At 44.3% G+C, this 19,249-nt stretch overlaps 1 protein-coding gene across 3 annotated transcripts in view; it reads left to right on the top strand.

Moving 5' to 3' along the window:
• TBX5 (T-box transcription factor 5) overlaps window positions 1–19,249 on the top strand; it is a 98,129-nt gene that overhangs the window by 51,601 nt on the left and 27,279 nt on the right. For all 3 annotated transcript variants that reach the window (XM_082202901.1, XM_082202902.1, XM_082202900.1), the window contains exons 2-5: window positions 2,564–2,742; window positions 7,261–7,355; window positions 13,405–13,524; window positions 15,453–15,600. In XM_082202901.1, the coding sequence (XP_082059027.1) occupies window positions 2,596–2,742; window positions 7,261–7,355; window positions 13,405–13,524; window positions 15,453–15,600 (510 nt within the window). In that variant the 5' untranslated portion in view covers window positions 2,564–2,595. The remainder of the gene's footprint in view (window positions 1–2,563; window positions 2,743–7,260; window positions 7,356–13,404; window positions 13,525–15,452; window positions 15,601–19,249) is intronic.

Below are 19,249 nucleotides of genomic sequence, written 5' to 3'. Positions count from 1 at the left end.
AGTCTTCCATTTCATTCCCGGTTACCTGGAAGGAAGCGCCAAGGAAATATCTTCCAAGTAAAATACATATATTAGGGTGTTGGTATGAGAAACTGATTTTTGATTTGCTGGAATTTCCTTCCTTCGTTATTTCTTACTGAACTTTAGGAGATGGCCTTTTTAAAAACAAAACAAAACAAAAACACGAACATTCCTCAAGACCAAAGCCGGAGGTGCATTTAATAAACGAGAACATATATGAAAATTATATAATTTCTCCTAAAAGTAAAGACAAGGCCTTGTCGTCGTCGTCATCATCATCATCATCATCATCAAGTAATGGCCATTTTCTTCGTAGCTTGCTATAGAGCAAATTGTACAGCCTCTAATTTTCTCATTTTATCAGAGGAAATATACCCCTTTTCTTTGGGGGCAAAAAAGAAAGTCCACATTATTCTGTTCACATGGGTCCAGTCTTCGGCTCTTTTTAAACCTGCGAAGTATGTCGGGTTTTCACGAGGGATCTCTCCCCCTCCCCCCAATATACCAGCATATTCAGTTGTAGATACCTACTGCTTTGTTTGGACGCAGAAATGAAAAATCATTGGGGGGGGGTATGGATCGGTAATTGGCCTCTGCTGGAAAAGTGATTCCCACTTTGGCGGTGCTGGGGGGGGGGCGCTATTTTAGCAAGGAAATCTTGCCTGGGCCTTTTCGACATGAAATATTTCTGGGCCTTTTCTATATGAAATTGACAAACGCCTTCCATTGCTACGCTTCCTCCGCGACTCGACGTCTAAGGTCAATACCACTTTTTCTGTTGACCTCGCTGTCTCTGTGTGTACATAGATGTGTGCGCACGAATCTTTCTCTTTGTTTTACGCACGGGTATATATACATATTCTTGCTTTATGAGTACATGCAGAATATACATGTGTATACACGGAAGATGCATATGCGTGGATATCCATGCTTGCACGTGTACATGTGTAATATTTTGGTTACTGTAGAATCTGTGTGTGTACCCAGATGTATGTATGTATATGTATGCTTCTCTGTGTGCATATATTTGTGTACATATAGAATATGTGTACGTGTCAGTACACTTATGCTTGCGTGTGTGCATGCATATTTTGTGTACGTAAAGAATATGTATTTGTGTGCTAATTAACACACGTGCACACATATGTGCTTCTGCACATATGACACATGTGTGAAGAGGAGGTTAGCAGACGCACTGACCCAACTAAACAAGTAGCGCAAGAATGTGTTGCAGTCTTGGACATCCTTACATGCCTTAAGCCCCACAGACTTCCCGGGTCTAGGAACCCAGCAGCCTGAGCCTGTGCAAATTTATTCAGAAATAAATCACATTCACTGGAAGGGGTCTCACTCCCCAGTAAGTGTCCACGGGGTTATTGCAACCAAGGAAAGTTGTAAGAAAGCTTCATTGATCCAATATGCACACCCAATATACACAAGGGCTTGTACACATAGGCACAGAATGCGATTGCGGTTGTGATGATTCACAGCTCCATTAGCGTATGTACAACATTGTTCCCGGCACCTCACAGCTACGGGGAACAACGCTGAACTTACCCTTTTCTTGAATCTTCTGGAACTTATTTTAAAAACGAAAAACTGAGTCAAGAATTTGTAAGAACCTAGTTAAATCTGATATTGCAAGTTCACTTTATTTGTTTGTAAGTTTTCGTGGCACTTTGTAAGTAATTGTCTCTTTCCCACATATTTGATAAACGGTGTAAAATTATTTTTGAACAACTGTGTGAACATATGTCACCAATGTGCTGTATTAACGGCACAGGTTGCTTTTTTTCTACCATTAGCGAATGTGGCATTTTACCTCGTATCATATAAGTTTTAAAAGTGTTTGTGTGTTGGGATGGCCCATGCACGGGAGATTTACGCACAGCACAGGCACATTTCTGTCTATCTGTAAGACTGGGGACCTGTCGATGTGAAAAGAAGGGAGACAGCACGGATCCCCAAACAAGCCTCTCTTCTGGGGCCTGGTCTTTGAAGCGGGGGCAGGCGTAGGCCTTTGAGGAACGCGGGTATAACCGGCCTTGAATTGGCAGCCGTGGCTCTCTCGGCCTATCCGCCCATCATTCGGTCTCCCTCGCTCCAGGGCAGGGCCGGATTTAGGTTTGATGAGGCCCTAAGCTACTGAAGGCAATAGGGCCCTTTATATGTCCAGCTGTCCTTTGTCAACAACAAATTGTCGCCGTTTTTTGGAGTTGAATATATGCTATATGGTAGCATATAATAGGTATCTAAAGCCATTCGCACATAACAAAATATGTATTTTATCGAAGTGCATCCAGGTTTTTGCCCTTTAAATTTTTGGGGCCCCCCAAGAGAGTGGGGCCCTAAGCTATAGTTTAGCTTATAAATCCAGCACTGTTGCAGTGGCAAAGAGGGGACGCGACCGTGGGTCTCTTCACCTTCTCTCCACCATCGCCAAGACTCACCACTCTCCTCTCTCTCTCTCTCTCTCTCTCTCTCTCTCTCTCTCTCTCTCTCTCTCTCCCTCTCTCTCTCTTTCTCTCTCGCCGTTGTACAGGAGTGGGGCGGGGGGGCTCAGCAGTCTAGAACATGGCGGATGCCGAAGAAGGCTTCGGGCTCCCAGCCACGCCGGTCGACTCAGACACGAAGGAGCTAGCGAGCGACGGGAAGCCGGAGAGTCAGCTGGGCGCCAGCAGCAAACAACCTTCCTCGCCCCAGGCCGCCTTCACCCAACAGGTAAGCCGCCGCACTGGGCAGAAATGGGGGGAGACAGGGGGTGGGAATGCTAGGGGAAAGTGGGAACTAATGAGAGACAATCCCATTACGCCTCCTCTGTTCTTTTAATTCATAATAATAATGGGTTGTGTAACCAAGGACAGTCCTACTCAGAGTAAGCCCATTAAAATCAGTAAATATGACCGGGGGGGGTCACTTCATTAGGTCTTCTTTGAGTAGGGCTAAGGTTTGATGAATGATAATAACAGGTTAGGTTGCAGTCGTAACCCCACTTACCTGGGAGTAGGCCCCATTTAATTCAAATGAGTTACTTCTGAGTAGACGTGGTCAAAACTGCGCTGAAAGGTAGTTTCATTTCATTTATTTATTATTCACTGTAAATCCTACCTGTAAGGTTACAGTTGGAGAAAGAGAATACAATGGAATAAGACAAATATAAACACCTCCACCCCAAAAATCACGTGCAATGAAATATATATATATATATATATTTGGAGAGATGGAGTCTGGAATGCGCTGATTCTGCTATGCAGAAAGGCGGGCACGGCTATTGACTGAGGGAGACCGTCCTTCGCAAGCAGGAAAATTTGGGGGTACCGTTAAAGGACAGGGAAAATATTCGTATTTGTAATACCCATTCGGATTCATTTCCTGGCTCCCGCCTCAAATACAGTTTGTAGCAGATCTGGTTGTGTAAGCCAGCCGCGCAGTCCGCGTCAATCGATCCCGGAATAAACTGCCATCGCCAGATTCTTGCTCACAACCACAATAACTAAGGTCGCTTTGGATAGATTGCGCCGGCAGTAAAATGCAAATACATACGCAGGAGCGCCGCGTCCCACTCTCTCCTCGCTGCGAGGGCGGCGTAAAGGTCGCAGAAAAGGAAGTCGAAAGGGAACTGGGAACGAACCCGGCTTATATGATCGTGAGGACGTTCCCCGAGATATACGTGTGTGGCGCTCGCACCGGCGAGAGCCGCACGCGAATAAAGAATTAAGTATATTTATTTGCACCCAAACACCAGAGGTTGGAAGGAGAGATGTTTAGAAAATAAAAATAAATAAAAGTTCGCGTGTGTAGGGAGTGCCTGAGCGTGCAATACATTTACGACTGCGAGGTTTCCAGCCTTGATCCTTCGGGCTGGGTCTTTCTCTCGTCGTCCCAACATCTGGTTTCTCGAAACCGATCCTCCCTCTCCCTCCAGCCCATTACTGCTTATATATGTGCAGTATGCTCTTGGCTTGGCCAGGAGGACTTGAAATCTACCCTTGCTACGGCTGCTTCTAGCGAGTTGTTTCGCTGCCGTTTGTGAGGGGAGCGAGTCTTTGGTTTAGGATCTTAAAAAAAAAAAAACGCGCATCCGGATCACGACGCAGAAGTGACCCCCGCGAAATGGGGTGTGCTCTTTTATTTATATTTAGGTTATTTTGTTTTTTAAAAAACGATTTCTCTTTTAGGCATCACAAAACTGGGAAATCAGCATGGCTGCCTCATTCTCATTCTCTCCCTCCCTTCCACGTTATACATTTTAAAGCATGTCCCTCCGCTCCCAAAGGGAATTGTAGTTCATCCCAAAGGGAATTGTAGTTCACTCACTCGCAGACCTACAGGTCTCAGAACCCACAACAAACTACAGCTCCCAGGATCCTTTGAAGGGGAGTGTGCTTTAAATGTACAGTGGCCTAATCTCTTAGGTCAAAGCAAGCCTCGTTAAGTACCATGGATGGCGCCCACCCCATTCCTACCGTGTTCAGTAGGGCTTACTCGTAGGTAAATGCGCGTATGCGGAGTCCCCGTGTTTACAAGTTACTGGCCAGTTTTTAAACACAAAAATTATGGGAGGGAAGGAGACTGGAAAGATTTCTGTGTAAACGGCATTGAGAACTTTTGCTGTTGGAAAAGTTCTGTATAGCACTGTATAAACATATTCCAAATAAAGAAATGACCCCGGTCGAGGTTCTAGGCACTTTTAAGGAGCGATCCTATCAGGAGTTCGGTGGGGCTTACTCAAGATCAAGTGGGTGTAGGATTGCAGCCTTTCTCAAGCGTTCGCCTCCTCGAACTAGTTTGGACTTACTTCTGAATAAATATGCGTAGGATCGCATTGTCGAGCTCTCCCGGCTTGTGATAGGGAATAAGCCAACGTTCCATTTGTCGAAACGATCCATCAGCACGAAGCTGATGCGCAGCACGGCTGCAACGGTCCAATCGATTAATCAACTAAAGTGTAGGTTGATTAATCTATTAATCGGCCTGGTCAAATTTTGAACGGTGGGCTTGAGAGCTAAGGGGAACCCTATCCCCTTCTCTCTTTTTTGGGAGGTCCAGTGTGCCAGGGAAACATGGCTGATGGGCCAGGGGGCGGGGAAGACACTCTTGCAGGGCAATGCATGCAGGCACGCTCAGAAGTAAATCCCATTGATTCCAATGGGCCTCATAGGATTGCAGTTTTCGAGTTGAACTTTTGCTTCCTAAATGTTACATTTAACCCCCACCTTCGGTAATCCCCAAATGCATTTCCACTGTACCCCTCGGAAATGAGGAACCCAGGAGAAGCGCAGTCCTTTTGCACACTTACTAGGGAGTAAGTACAGTTGAACAAAGAAAGTTTATCCCGAGTAAACAGGGCTGCGCTCCTAGGCACTGGGTGGGATTCTCCTCTCTGTTGCTTTCCGCGGGCTTAGGCGTGCTCAGCTTTCAACAGGATCACAATTTTTCAGCAAGGCAATCCTAAATGTGACTACTCAGAAGGAAAACCCCATTGAATTTAATGGGACTTATTCCCACGGATATGTGCATAGGATTGTAGTTTAATGGTGTTTTCAATTAAACTGCCTTGGAACCGTCTGGTGAAGGGCGGTTAAGGAAAGACAGACAAACTGGTTGAACACTGCCCTTAATGACTCGGACATATTATTATAATTATCCTTATTTTTTGGGTAGAGATGCAGATATGTAGATGAAGCTGTATCTGGGTAATGGAAATAATAAAATAGCGTGGATGATTATGACAACAGGCGTGTACGTACATAAGAAAGCCGCGGAGGCGAGTGCGTATTTGCGCATTTGGACGTCTCAACCCAATGCACTTTCAACTTGACCTCCGCCGAGTTGGCCTCGTTTCCCAGAACCTGAACCAGAAACGCAGTAGGATGGGAACCGCGCCTTTGTGCCATGTACCGTAATCTCAGAGCCAGTGTGGGGTAGCGGTTAGAGCGTTGGACCAGGACCTGGGAGACGCGAGTTCAAACCCTCCGCTCAGCCTTGTGATGTTCACTTGGGTGACCTTGGGCGCAGCAGCCCGACGTACCTCACAGGGTTGCTGTGGAGATAAAATGTGGAGGGGGGCGGAAATCACGCAGGTCGCACTGAGCTGGGGTGGGGTGGTGGTGAGGGGGAATATAAATGCAACCAATAAAGGAAACTCTGGAAGGACGTAGGGATGGGCCCGTAAGTGACTGCAAGGCAGAGATAACCTCCTTCCCAGGGGTCAGCTTTTCATCCTCCTCCTCCTCCTCACCCCTCCTTTTTCTCTGCTCTCTCTTCCCCCATCCCACCCCGCTGCCTTTTTTCTCAGGAAAACCTTCCTCGCCTCCGATCCTATTATAGCGCCTGCTATTTTGATGCTCTTGGCTCGGAGCCTATCAGGCAGGCTCCTATCAGAAAAGTTCCAAGCGGCTCTCATGGCCGCTGGCGCTGGGCAGATCTCCGGCCTGGAGCGGCGAAGCGTCTTTGAACATGAGCCGGACTGTCCCGTCTCTCGCTCATACCCTCCCTCCCTCCCCTCCCGCCTCGCCATTTCGGGAGATAAAAACCACAAGCCTAGTTTAGGCAAGCCTCTATTCACTGAGAAGGGATAACAACCGTCGTGGAGTGCAGCCAAGTCCGCTAGCACTCTCTCTTTTTCTCTATCTCGCTCTGGAGGTCGTTTCACACGTTACACAGTCAGAAACTCGGGTTTGCCACCGAGGAGGTACTCTTAGCAGGAGCCACAGCCAACCCCGTCTCCTGGCCGCGTGTGCCTGGAAGAAGCACGCGTCTCTCCCCCGTTTCCACGTTCACTGTTGGCATTTTAGGAACACCCGTGTAACCCGAGCCTATGCGTATACTAGGGAACAAGCCACCTTGAAACCAGTGGGATTTGCTCCCAAATCAATCGAAGTTTATCATCATCATCATCAGTAAAGCGGTGGGGGATATACACTTGAAAAGGTGTGGCGTGAAAAAGACATGCCATCAGCTATTGATGGGCGCGGGAATAAACACCCTTGATATCCCCGTGATTTGGGGAACGGGTACTCATATTGCATGCTGAAGATCCCGGGTTCGATTCTCAGCCTCTCCAGATAGGGACTGGGATGTCTCCTGCCTGGAAACCTAGATATCTGCTTCTAGTCAGGGTAGACAACACTGAGATAGATGGACTGCTGGTCTGATTCAGTCTAAGGCGCCTTCCCGTGTTCTCACCTGCCCCTGCTGCATAATGATTTGCCTGTTGCCATTTGCTCTCCTTTCTAGGGCATGGAGGGAATCAAAGTGTTCTTACACGAGCGAGAATTATGGCTCAAATTTCATGACGTGGGGACCGAAATGATTATAACCAAAGCTGGAAGGTAAGAATCCAGATATTTCTCTTTTGGGGGGATCAGAATGTGGGTGATGGAGCTGGTGGGGAAAGACTCATTATCACTAGATGTGTGCGTGTGTCATGTGCGTAGCCAATTTTTTTTTTTGGGGGGGCGACTTTATAATGGGGCGTGGGGGTGGTAGAAGCGAGTTATCTGCGATGCAGTTGGTCAGTTAGTTAAGTATTTTTATTTATTAACTTGAATCCCATGGTGTGTATTTTAAATTTATTCTCTATATCCTCTTGCCTTTGTGGTTTTGCACCGAGGATGCGTATTGTAGTCTTACCACAATGTTGTAAGCCGTCTCGAGGGTTTTTCTTTTGGTCAAAAGGCGGGGTATGGATATTTTTTAGGTAAGTTAATGGCTCTGTGGAGAAATAAATGAAATTTCGGCCTGCTTCCCTAAAAGACGAAGAAACATGATGCATTTGCAGGGCTGTGTGTGTCCTCGGAGGGAGGGGGAGTTCCTTTGCGAACTCCATTGAAATGAAAAGAAGCATTTCCGGGTGCGTTATAGTAGCCCGGACGTGCCTTGAAGACTTCTGCCCAGTGAAAAATACGCAGGATCTGATGTCGCATAAAATGCAATATCAGGAGTGACAGCGGAGCTCTCGGAATAGATTTCCTTGAAGGAATGTTTCGAAGAGTTGACTTTAAGGTTTGTTTCTTCTGAGATTCCCCCCCCACCCTTTTAAAACAAGTTTAGGTGCTGCAGCAACTCTTCCAGTTATTTTCGCAGGGTAACCATTGCAATAATCGAGACAAAATGAAACCGTTTAAAGGCCCGCCAGTTTCGGTGGCACAATCCTGACCATGTCAGTTCAGAAGTACGTAAGTCCTACTCAGAGTAGATCCACAGAAATGAATGAACGAAGGTTATTTCCATCTGGCTAGGACTTAGTGTTTCAACCCAAAGTGTTTCCCCTTTTCTTAATGTGTTTGTTTGTGTGTGTCATAAAAGCACAAACAACATTTCGCTCAAGCTTGCTCTGGCTTTGTTAATTAGTTATTTATGTATCAAGTTTAGGGACAGGTGAATGCTTGAAATTAACACAGATCTGAACAGGGTCCTTTATAAACTATTTGGCCTCCTCGCCTCTATATTTACCATAGTATAAATCGCAAGGGTTATACTATCTCTACCTCTCAGTGTTGAGGAAAAAACTGTGTTTTGATCCCGCCTCCAGTTATGGTTTTCCGAAAACACTGTCCACCAAAAGCGCTGGAGGTTATGCTTTAAGGTTCAGTTTCTACTCCAGCTTTGAAATTAGTCCTGTTGAAATGAATGGCAGGGTCTGACTGGAAGATTCTGCGTTTGAGGAGTTTAGGATTTGCTGCAGTTTATTCTCTGTTTCCGTTTCAGAACACAATGTTGTTTCTCCCCCTCCCCTCGTATAAATATATTATATTATATTATATTATATTATATTATATTATATTATATTATATTATATTATATTATATTATATTATATTATATTATATTATATTATATTATATTATATTATATTATATTATATTATATTATATTATAATATTATATTATATTATATTATATTATATTATATTATATTATATTATATTATATTATATTATATTATATTATATTATATTATATTATATTATATTATATTATATTATATTATATTATATTATATTATATTATATATCTAAGTCTGCTATAAGAATGCTTTAGAATTAAGATGGATAACTATAATCACTATTGGTTACTAGCCACCCTGGCTATGTTGTACCTCCACCGCTAGAGGCAGTATGCTCCAGGTACAGTAGTAGTTTCTGGAAACGATAGGCGGCGAGAGTACTGTTGCGCTCAGATCCTGCATGTAAGCTCCCCATGGGCGTCTTGCTCCCCCCCCAGTTATAATTTATTACATTTTCAAAAAAATCATATATACATTCCAATACATAATGTTTTTTTTCTGTTTTGTCGACTTCCCACCCCATTTTCCATTTTTTATTGCTTCCCCTTGCTGTAACCCATCATCTCTCTCTTATACCATAACAACAATGCAATAATCTTTAATTCCTTCTGTTGCTCTTGTTCAAATCCTGCTTGCAAACTCATCATACTATAATATTTCTTTAAATAGCCAAAAAAAGGCTTCCATCCTTCCACAAAACAGTCATCATTAGGTTCACTTATTTTAGCTGTTAACTTTGCCAATTCCATGTTGTCCATCACTTTACTTATCCATTCTTCTTGGGCAGGAACTTTTTCCTTCCAAATTTGTGCATAGAGAATTCTGGCTGCTGGTGGTTGTATTTTTTAACTGCCCTGCGATCTTCGGATGAAGGGCAGTATGAAATTTTAATAAATAAATAAAATAATAGATGGGTCGTTGCCTGATCCACTAGGATTCTTCATACATTCTTACGTATAAGCATTCATTAGCGAATGGAGCATTGATTAGTTCACATCCATTGCATCAGCCGCAGGGGGAAGAAGAGAGCAAAGTTCTACTGCAGTTTTGGTGACCCTGCTGCCACTCACTTCTAAGTTCTGAGGATGCAAAGAACTGCTTAGTGGCACAGTTTATCTTAGCAAACAGGATTTTCAGGCACCCCTCCCTGCTTTTTATATACAGTGACTACCATTGGTTTCCCACTGTCTTAGCATGTCCATTTAAATTTCCATCTCAAAAGCAGTTCAGGAACATAGGAAGTGGTCATCCATTGAATCAAACCCTTGGTCCATCTAGCTCTGTATTTTCTACATGGGCAGGAAATGATTCAATTCAAGATGTCAGGTGGGGGACATTCCAGATCCTACCTGGAGATGCTGGGGATTGAACCTGGGACCTTTTGGATGCAAGGCAAATGCTGTACCACTAAGCTACAGCCCTTATTCATGTTTACCATGTGGCACAGTGTATATGCCTTTGTGGAGGAGAAGCAGAGTCCGAGGAAATCTTATACCTGTCTACCTGGAAGTAAATCTGATTTGGTTCAGTTGGACTCACTTCCAGGTACAGGATTGCAGCCTTTGGTTCCTTCCATTTCTAGATTTATTGTTAATTGGATTCTGGCCTAGAATTGAAATAGAAAAAAAGAGACAATTACTGTATACAGTTTCAAACAAGTTTATTCCTGTGGTTCTTTTGGAGGAACCTTATAGACAAGTTGTGTTGTATTGTGTTGTGTGTATATATGGGGGGTTGTTGGGTTGTTGTTTTTATTTTGATTATATAATTTGTGGTTTCGTATCTTGATTTCGTTCTGTGAACAGCCCTGAGACCTCCAGGTATAGGACAGTATATAAATTCAATTAATAATAATAATAATAATAATAATAATAATAATAATAATATGTACTCATATATACTCAATGTTATGTATGTATATTGCATATAATTTTTATGCAGTGAAGTATATTTTATAGAAATAGTTTATATATGCAAATGTACATGCACACATGCAAACATATAATTATATCCATAGGTCTGTTGCAGCAAGAGTCTTAAAGACTTTTAAATTTAAAAAGGAAGAGCATTTATAAAGTATGTTTTAGAAGTGCGATTTTATTCAGTATAATTTTGGATGCCACAGAAGTGTTTTAAAGTCTCTTGCTTGTGTGCATTGATATTGTAATAGATCTGTGGTGCTAAGATGTTTAACTATAGTAAATGTTAGGATTTAATTAGAACTTGTATGCTATAACTGGGATATGTTATAAGGCAGTCTCAATGTGTATTAGAAAGGAAGTTATGGAAGGGGGTTGAGGTGTTAAAATCGTGCTTATGTGTAAAGACTGTGCTTGGACTTTGAGAATGTAATCAAGATCCATACGCACTGGAATGTGCGTTCCTACTTCTGAGCACCAGCAATTAGCGTGTGAAGAGTTAATTAACCTATGTAAATGTCCTAAGTGTGTACCAGTCTTTAACTGTAGTCAGTCAACAAGTGTTGATGGTCAGGAGAACTCCTTTGTTAGGTGACACCTGAGGGGGTTAATCATTAGTATTTCAAAGCATCAAAAGAACTGACCATTAGAATGCAATAATAATAAAGGAATAAAGGAGGCTTAGTGTTTAGGAGCAACAGAATGAGGAGAGATGCCTTAGACTGGAGTGCTGCACTGCGGTGGGGAGAAAACCGCTCTTGAGATGACCATGCTGTAAGATCTGGACTCCCTCCATGCAGACTGAAGGAGTAAATATGTGAATATATAGTATTTCTTAAAGCTGTGACAGTCTCTGTCATGTCTTCAGTTCTCCAAAGGAGCCCAATGGGCTCTTGCCTCTGCTTGGCAGAGAGAGGGGCAGGCACCCAACTTTTGTAAACAATATACACATAACTGTTAATCTCGGGGTTGTGGGTTCGAGTCCCACATTGGGTGAAAGATGCATTGTAGGGGGTTGGACTAGATGACCCTGTGGTCCCTTCCAACTCTACAAATCTATGTTTCTGTGAATCTGTTAGTCTTTAATGCTTAACAAGCCTTCTTGTTGCTTTCCACATAGTTTTTTTAAAGTTATTTTAACAGCAGTACACTTACAAAATAGAATTGCAAATACGATTGCAGAGAAGCTTACAGAAATCAGTAGTAAGACAGGTGTGCAATCTGAAAGACACAACATGCAAGGAAAAATGGAGAGAGATGAAGGAAGGAAAAAAACAAACAAGTTCCACCAGTAGCTCTTAAAATTCCAGTCCTCCTCCTCCTCCTGCTCCCCAACTGCTAAGGAGGACATCTGTCTAAACCCCTGAGAATTGCTGCCAGTTAGTGTGTTGACAACAATGAGCTAGATGGGCCAGTGGTCTTACTCATAATAAGGCAGCTTCCTATGTCTTAGGGACATGGCCGTAGCTTAGTGGTAGAGCATCTGCTTTATGTGCAGAAGGTCCCAGGTTCGATCCCTGGTACCTCCAGTAGGTTTAAGGACACCTGCCTGAAACCCTTGAGAGTTGCTTCCAGTCAGTGGGTGTAGATAATGCTGAGCTAGATGACCAACAACTCAACTTGGTAAAAAGCAGTTTCCTATCCTCCTTCCCTTCCTTGTGAGTTGCATTGCCTTGTAAGGACCAGTCAGAGACCTTCATGGCTATGTTGAATACTCTGAACCAGGGATTGGGAAGCTAGGATTCCAATTCCCATCCAGCATGGCCAGTGGTCATTTTATAGCTCAGCGGGTGGCACTGTGGGTTAAACCACAGAGCCTAGGACTTGCCGATCAGAAGGTTGGCAGTTCGAATCCCCGCAATGGGGTGAGCTCTCATTGCTCGGTCCCTGCTCCTGCCCAACTAGCAGTTCAAAAGCATGTCAAAGTGTAAGTAGATAAATAGGTACCACTCTGGTGGGAAGGTAAACGGCGTTTCCGTGCGTGGCTCTGGTTCGCCAGAAGCGGCTTAGTCATGCTGGCCACATGACCTGGAAGCTGTACACCAGATCCCTCGGCCAATAAAGCGAGATGAGTGCTGCAACTCCAGAGTGGGCCATGACTGGACCTAATGGTCAGGGGCCCCTTTACCTTTACCTTAACATCTTGGAGGCCACAAGCTCCCCACCTCTGATAGCTCTTTGTTCTATTTTGGAAACTGTATGATAGCATTTTGTTTTCACTTGGTTTTGCTTTGGGCTGTTTAAATTACTTTGCGACTTTTACTCAGGATTTAGAAGTGCTGAATTCTGGTTAGAGAGTGCTATAAATTACACAGATGCATGGGTGAGAAATTATTTAAAGGCTTCAGATATTGGATGACTTATTTTGAAAAAAAAGAGAGGGAGGAAGCAGAAAGGAGAGATAGGAATCTTAAGCAAATTTATTTGAAGTAAGCCAACCCGGAAGTAGCAGGGTATACTTATGAGTAAATGGTTAAGATTGCAGCTGTAAGAGAACTTACTGGTGGATCATACCCCTTAATGATAACAGGACCTCATATGAAATGTTTACTTTCTGGTTCTCAATCTTGGTTATACTATGAAAGACTGTAATTGCAATTTGTTCCAGAACAAACGTTTTCAGATCAATGCATCTCTCTGCTAATATTTACATGTCTTTTTCTTTCCTTTTTAGGCGCATGTTCCCCAGCTACAAGGTGAAAGTGACGGGACTCAACCCAAAAACAAAGTACATCCTGTTAATGGATATTGTCCCCTCTGATGACCACAGATACAAATTTGCAGATAATAAATGGTATGCAGCCTAATTCTGTTTTGGAGATAGGGCAAAAACCATGCAAGATTAAAGGGTTGAAAACAAAATCTATACAGAGCAAAGCCAAAAGGGGCAATTGCTCTTTGGTGTGGCATGGGAAACCCTGCTCCTTGGACTAAGAACATTTGTCTATACATTAAAGCAAAGTTGAGGAAACCACAGGCTGAGGGTGGCCCTTTAGGCCTCTCTATCTGGCCCTTGGAACTCTTCACAGACCCCACCCGTTACTGGCTCTGCTTTGCACCTTGAGTGGTTTTCCTTGGCTGGAAGATGTGCTCTCATAATGCCTCTCATTTGCCTGGCCGGAGCATAGAGCAGTACAAAGCAAAACAGTCCAAAATTCAGCCATTTTGCATTGTGTGTAGGGACAGCTCTAAATACTGGGTGGCACACAGCTGAATGACACTGTTGGGTAGGTCTGTACCACTCCAGACTTCAGGTAGGACAATACCATTCTTGTCATCTTTCAAATCCACCAGACTTTGCACATTCAAGAATGTGATTCCTTCAGCTGTAGCACGTAATAGGGCAGTCTGTTCTGTCAGTGGAGGTGAGTCCATTAGGGCAAGTAGGGGCAATGCCCCATCAAACTAAGTCTGTCCTCTGCCAGCCTCCACCTGCCCACCTCCTTACAATCAGCCTCATGGGTAGTGCTGGCTGTCAGCGTCCTCCTCCTTAGTCTCATAAAATTCAGCAGAGAGTATGGTGGGGACAAAACCAGAATGAATTGGCTCTACCTATCATAGACCAGGGGGATGCGGGTGGTGCTGTGGGTTAAACCACAGAGCCTAGGACTTGCTGATCAGAAGGTTGGCGGTTCAAATCCCTGCGACGGGGTGAGCTCCTGTTGCTCGGTCCCTGCACCTGCCAACCTAGCAGTTCGAAAGCACGTCAAAGTGCAAGTAGATAAATAGGTACCGCTCCGGCGGGAAGGTAAATGGCGTTTCCGTGCGCTGCTCTGGTTCGCCAGAAGTGGCTTAGTCCTGCTGGCCACATGACCCAGAAGCTGTATGCCGGCTCCCTCAGCCAATAAAGCAAGATGAGCGCCGCAACCCCAGAGTCAGTCACGACTGGACCTAATGGTCAGGGGTCCCTTTACTTTTACATTTATCATAGACCAGTCACAGGCAAACTTGGCCCTCCAGATGTTTTGGGACTACAGTTCCCATCATCCCTGACCACAGGTCCTGTTAGCTAGGGATGATGGGAGTTGTAGTCCCAAAATATCTGGAGGGCCGAGTTTGCCTATGTCTGTCATAGACCAATCAGTAACTCCACCAGGCATTTTCTCTGGCTCCCTCTACTGTTGGCCTCCATGCCTTCCATCCTACTAGTCCCAATCAGCAGCAGTCTCTACTGCATTTCATGACTTCAGGACTCTACCACTCCTCTCTGCTGCATGTTATCACTGTCATTATCATTATTGTCATCTGTAATGTGGTACAGTCTATTGTACCACCTCCAGACTCTACCACTTCAGCTACTGCAAAATTAGTGAAGGGATGGGGCATGTCTGAGGAATAGGACTGGGAGGGAAAAGCCATTCAACAATTCTTCTCTTTCTCTGGGTTTATTCACAATTACATTTTGCCCCCCTCTTTCCTGGCACAGATTTGTGCTTAAAAGCTCCATGTCCAAGCAGTTGCTGTTGGTTTTTGCCCTGGAGCTTTCCCTGCAAAAGCTTTAAAAAGTGGGGTTTCATGGGGAAATCTCTGGAGCAAAAAAAAAAAAAAGGGGGGGGGGCATTTGGACACATAACTTTAAAGCACGGGCCATGCCTGGAAAGAATGAAGGATAAGTGTGGATAAGCTGCTCTTCCCTCCTCTGATTTGCAGCCTTTTCTGATTTTCTAACATAGTTGAGAAAATAAAACAAAACACCAAACCCACTGTGTTGATTTTGGTTAGGTCAGTGACTGGGAAAGCTGAGCCTGCCATGCCGGGAAGATTATATGTGCACCCGGACTCACCAGCCACTGGGGCCCATTGGATGAGGCAGCTGGTCTCCTTCCAAAAGCTCAAGCTGACCAACAACCATCTTGACCCATTTGGCCATGTAAGTACCTGACAGATTTAATTTCATATTGGCTGATACAGACTGACATTGGAGCTCTCGTTAAAACAAAACAAACTCCAGCTTTTCAATCAGAGCTTAATTGGATCCATACATATACACCACAATAGGATTTAGCAATCTTAAGCTCCTGTTATATGATATCACGGATGGTGACTCTAAGCACCTGCAGAGTGCCTTTCGTTTGTCACCGTGGAATTGCAGCCACTCCCAGTAACAGGGAAGAGATGGAGAAGCTGCGACCTAGCTGCTGTTAAGACTACAACTCCCATCAGGCCAAGGTAGCGAGATGAAAGGTGAGGGACCATGGGAGTTGTAGTCCAATGACACCCAGAGGGTCACAGGTTTTCCCCATCCCTGGTTTAGGGGTAAAAACTCCTAGGCAGCCTTGCATACCCAACAACTCTTCTTCTCATTTTAGAAAGTAGACATTTTGGGCCATGATCCAATGGCAACAACAGAGAAGGTGCATATAAACTTTCACTTGATTTCACTTTGTGCCAGATTGCAGCCTAGATTATGGGTGGATATCCTGTGACCTTCCAGATGCTGATGGTCTAAAACTTTCGCCGTCCTAGCAGGGACTGATGGGATTTGAAGTCTGCCAACATCTGGAGGTCCACAGGCATTCCACTCCTTGCCAAGATAGATAAATTGATAGCGAGTAAACCCCAATGAATTCTCAGTTGAGTAGCTTGGGTGCTGTGTAAGGGAATGTGCCTGTTGTGGCTTAGACTGTGTACATGCTGTATCTTTAAAGCACATTTGAAGCACAGTCTCATCCTTAAACAATCCTGGGCTCTAGAGTTTACCCCTCGCAGAGTTACAGTTCCTAGCAACCCTTCATAAACTATGGTGCCCAGAATTCTTTGAGGGGTAAAACATTCTTTGAAGCTAGAGTGTATATGCAGCGCTTGCGAAGGAAAATGAGGAAAGAGGTGGTTTGTTTGTTTTTTTTAAAAAAACAAAACCTACCTTTATTTCAGAATTGCAACTAATATTTCTGCTGGTGAGGGGGATATGGGTCAAGGAGTGCTCTGTTTGCAAAAAAGGGAAGCATAAGACAACATATGCTAACAAGATGTTGTATCTAATAAAGTTGACATTATACATATTGTATTATTTATTGGATTTGGCGTTTATAAAATAATGAAGTAGAAACAATGTAGGAAATTACTGTTTTATATGTTCACTTGGTAAGAAAGTCTCTTGATTTATCTGTGCTTCCACTGCTCTTTTATTTTCTTTCATGTACACCTCTACACATATTGCTTGAAGTCTGATTTCTCAAAGGGGAATAATAGAATTGTAGAGTTGGAAGGGAGCACTAGGGTCATCTAGTCCAACCCCCTGCAATGTCTGAATCTTTTGCCCAATGTGGGGTTCAGACCCACAACCATGAGATTAAGAGTCTCATGCTTTACCAACTGAGCTATCCCAGAAGCATGTTCTAAGCCTCCAAATGCCCTGGGAATTATTCTTATGCTCAAGCCTCAACCTAGGGATGGGGGTGGGGGGGGGAGAGAGAGAAATTGAACTGCACTCTCATTTATAGGGGAACTGACTTAATTCACCCTTTCTGACATGAGACACAGCCATCCTCCAAAATTTGCACTTTTCTGAACGTTGAGATGTTCTAGCCAATATTTGCATATCTAGCATATATTTGGGTAAGGTGTATGGAAGAATGAATCATGTTAGTGAAAAATAACATGCAGCAATCCATTACATTTGGTAATGCTGTTTTGCAAAAGTGTGTTTTTTAACCAAAATTGCATACAAACATGTACATTAGGATAAATTCACACAAAAATGCTGATACATTTTCTGACATTAAAAAAAATCTCAAAGTGATGTGGAGAACTGAATTTAAATTAAAAAAAGGAGAGAGACAAACAGAGAAACTGAAATTGACAGATTCACCCACTCCCTACCTAAAACACAGGTCTCTTCTAATCTCAGATGGGTGAAGGCAGAGGGAGACTGTGATATTTTTAAACAATGAGAGAAAGCTCCTCTGTGTATGATCAGAGACAGCCTGTACTGCATTCTTATCATCCAACCATATATTGATTACTGTCCTTTCCCAGCACTGAAAACAGGTTGCTGTGGACAGAGGCGTAGCAAGGTCAGGTGGTACCCGGTGCAATTTTTTTTTTGGTCAACCCCCCCCATTGCAATTTTTGGTAATGCTGCCCAGAGTTGCTGACCATTTTTTAGGGAGGGTTGGCCATGAAACAGATACAGTGTGAGTGCCAGTGCCGCCCACCGATTGTGAAAATCCAACTGCCTATCGCATAAAACCGCCTGCTGGGGATGTGTGAATGCCACCCGCCGGGGCGGGGGAGGGGGAGGAAGAAGGCTGATCGCTGGCAATATTTGCATGATCAGCAGCCGTATTTTTGTGATGGTCGCGCCAATCACGAAAATCCGCCCGCCGGGCGTGGGGAGTTTGCCATCCCCCTAGGCATGACACCCAGGGAGAACCACACCCCCCTTGCGACACCACTGGCTGTGAAGTTGTGGCCTGTGGAATCACAAAATAACAGAATTGGAAGGGGGCATCCAAACTAGTACAGTGGTACCTCGGGTTACAGACACTTCAGGTAACAGACTCTGCTAACCCAGAAATATTACCTCGGGTTAAGAACTTTGCTTCAGGATGAGAACAGAAATCGCGTGGCAGCAGCAGGAGGCCCCATTAGCTAAAGTGGTACCTCAGGTTAAGAGCAGTTTCAGGTTAAGAACGGACCTCCAGAATGAATTGAGTTCTTAACCTGAGGTACCACTGTACTCCAGTCTGGTGCCCTGATTAAGTACAGGACCTGTTATTCAAGATACAGCTGCAGCAGCTCTGACAGCTGGTGGTCCAGCATCTTCTGAAATATCCTCAGCGAAGGACAGCCCACTGTCTCCTGAGGAGGTCTGTTCTGCTGTGGAACCACTCTTCCTGCTAGGAGGCTTCTGTTGATGCTCAGCTAAAATCCCCTGCAGTTCTAGTCTCTCCCTCTAGAGCAGGCTTCCTCAATCTCGGCCCTCCAGATGTTTTGGGACTACAGTTCCCATCATCCCTGACCACTGGTCCTGCTAGCTAGGGATGATGGGAGTTGTAGTCCCAAAACATCTGGAGGGCCGAGGTTGAGGAATCCTGCTCTAGCGTAACGGAGGGCATTTTTCAATTGAGGTCTACATGCTTTTGCTGCCTACTGTAGACTGACTGCCAGAGCAGCAGCAGAGAGAGAGCATTAATGCTCAAATTCTTTCCACTAAGCTGAGGCTGACAGCTGAAATGCCAAGGGATGGGCGGCTGGGAAGCCTGAGCCAGGAAGGTGTTTAACAGTGAATAAAGTTGGTCTTAATTTGATGGAAGTGTGCTTGATGCATCTTGGTGGCAGCCGCGCCCTGTCAACAGTTGGCTCTAATTGAGCTCCGGCTGTACAAGTGGTGCCTGCAGACACGTGGAGGGGAGATGTGAGATGAAATGGGAGACAGCAGCGCCTTGTAAACAAGGATCTGTACAATGTGCTAACTGATCTAGTAACCTAGATTGAAGTGCAGCCGCCCAGCCCAGGTTACAGTTTGAATTAATCCTCATGCCTCGCTGGACTGACATCACACACACAAATACACA

This window comes from Podarcis vaucheri (assembly GCF_965113315.1).
Source record: "Podarcis vaucheri genome assembly, chromosome: 16".
Classification (NCBI taxonomy): Eukaryota; Metazoa; Chordata; class Lepidosauria; order Squamata; family Lacertidae; genus Podarcis; species Podarcis vaucheri.
Note: the sequence above shows the minus strand (reverse complement) of the source record. Positions and strands in the feature narration are given on the sequence as shown.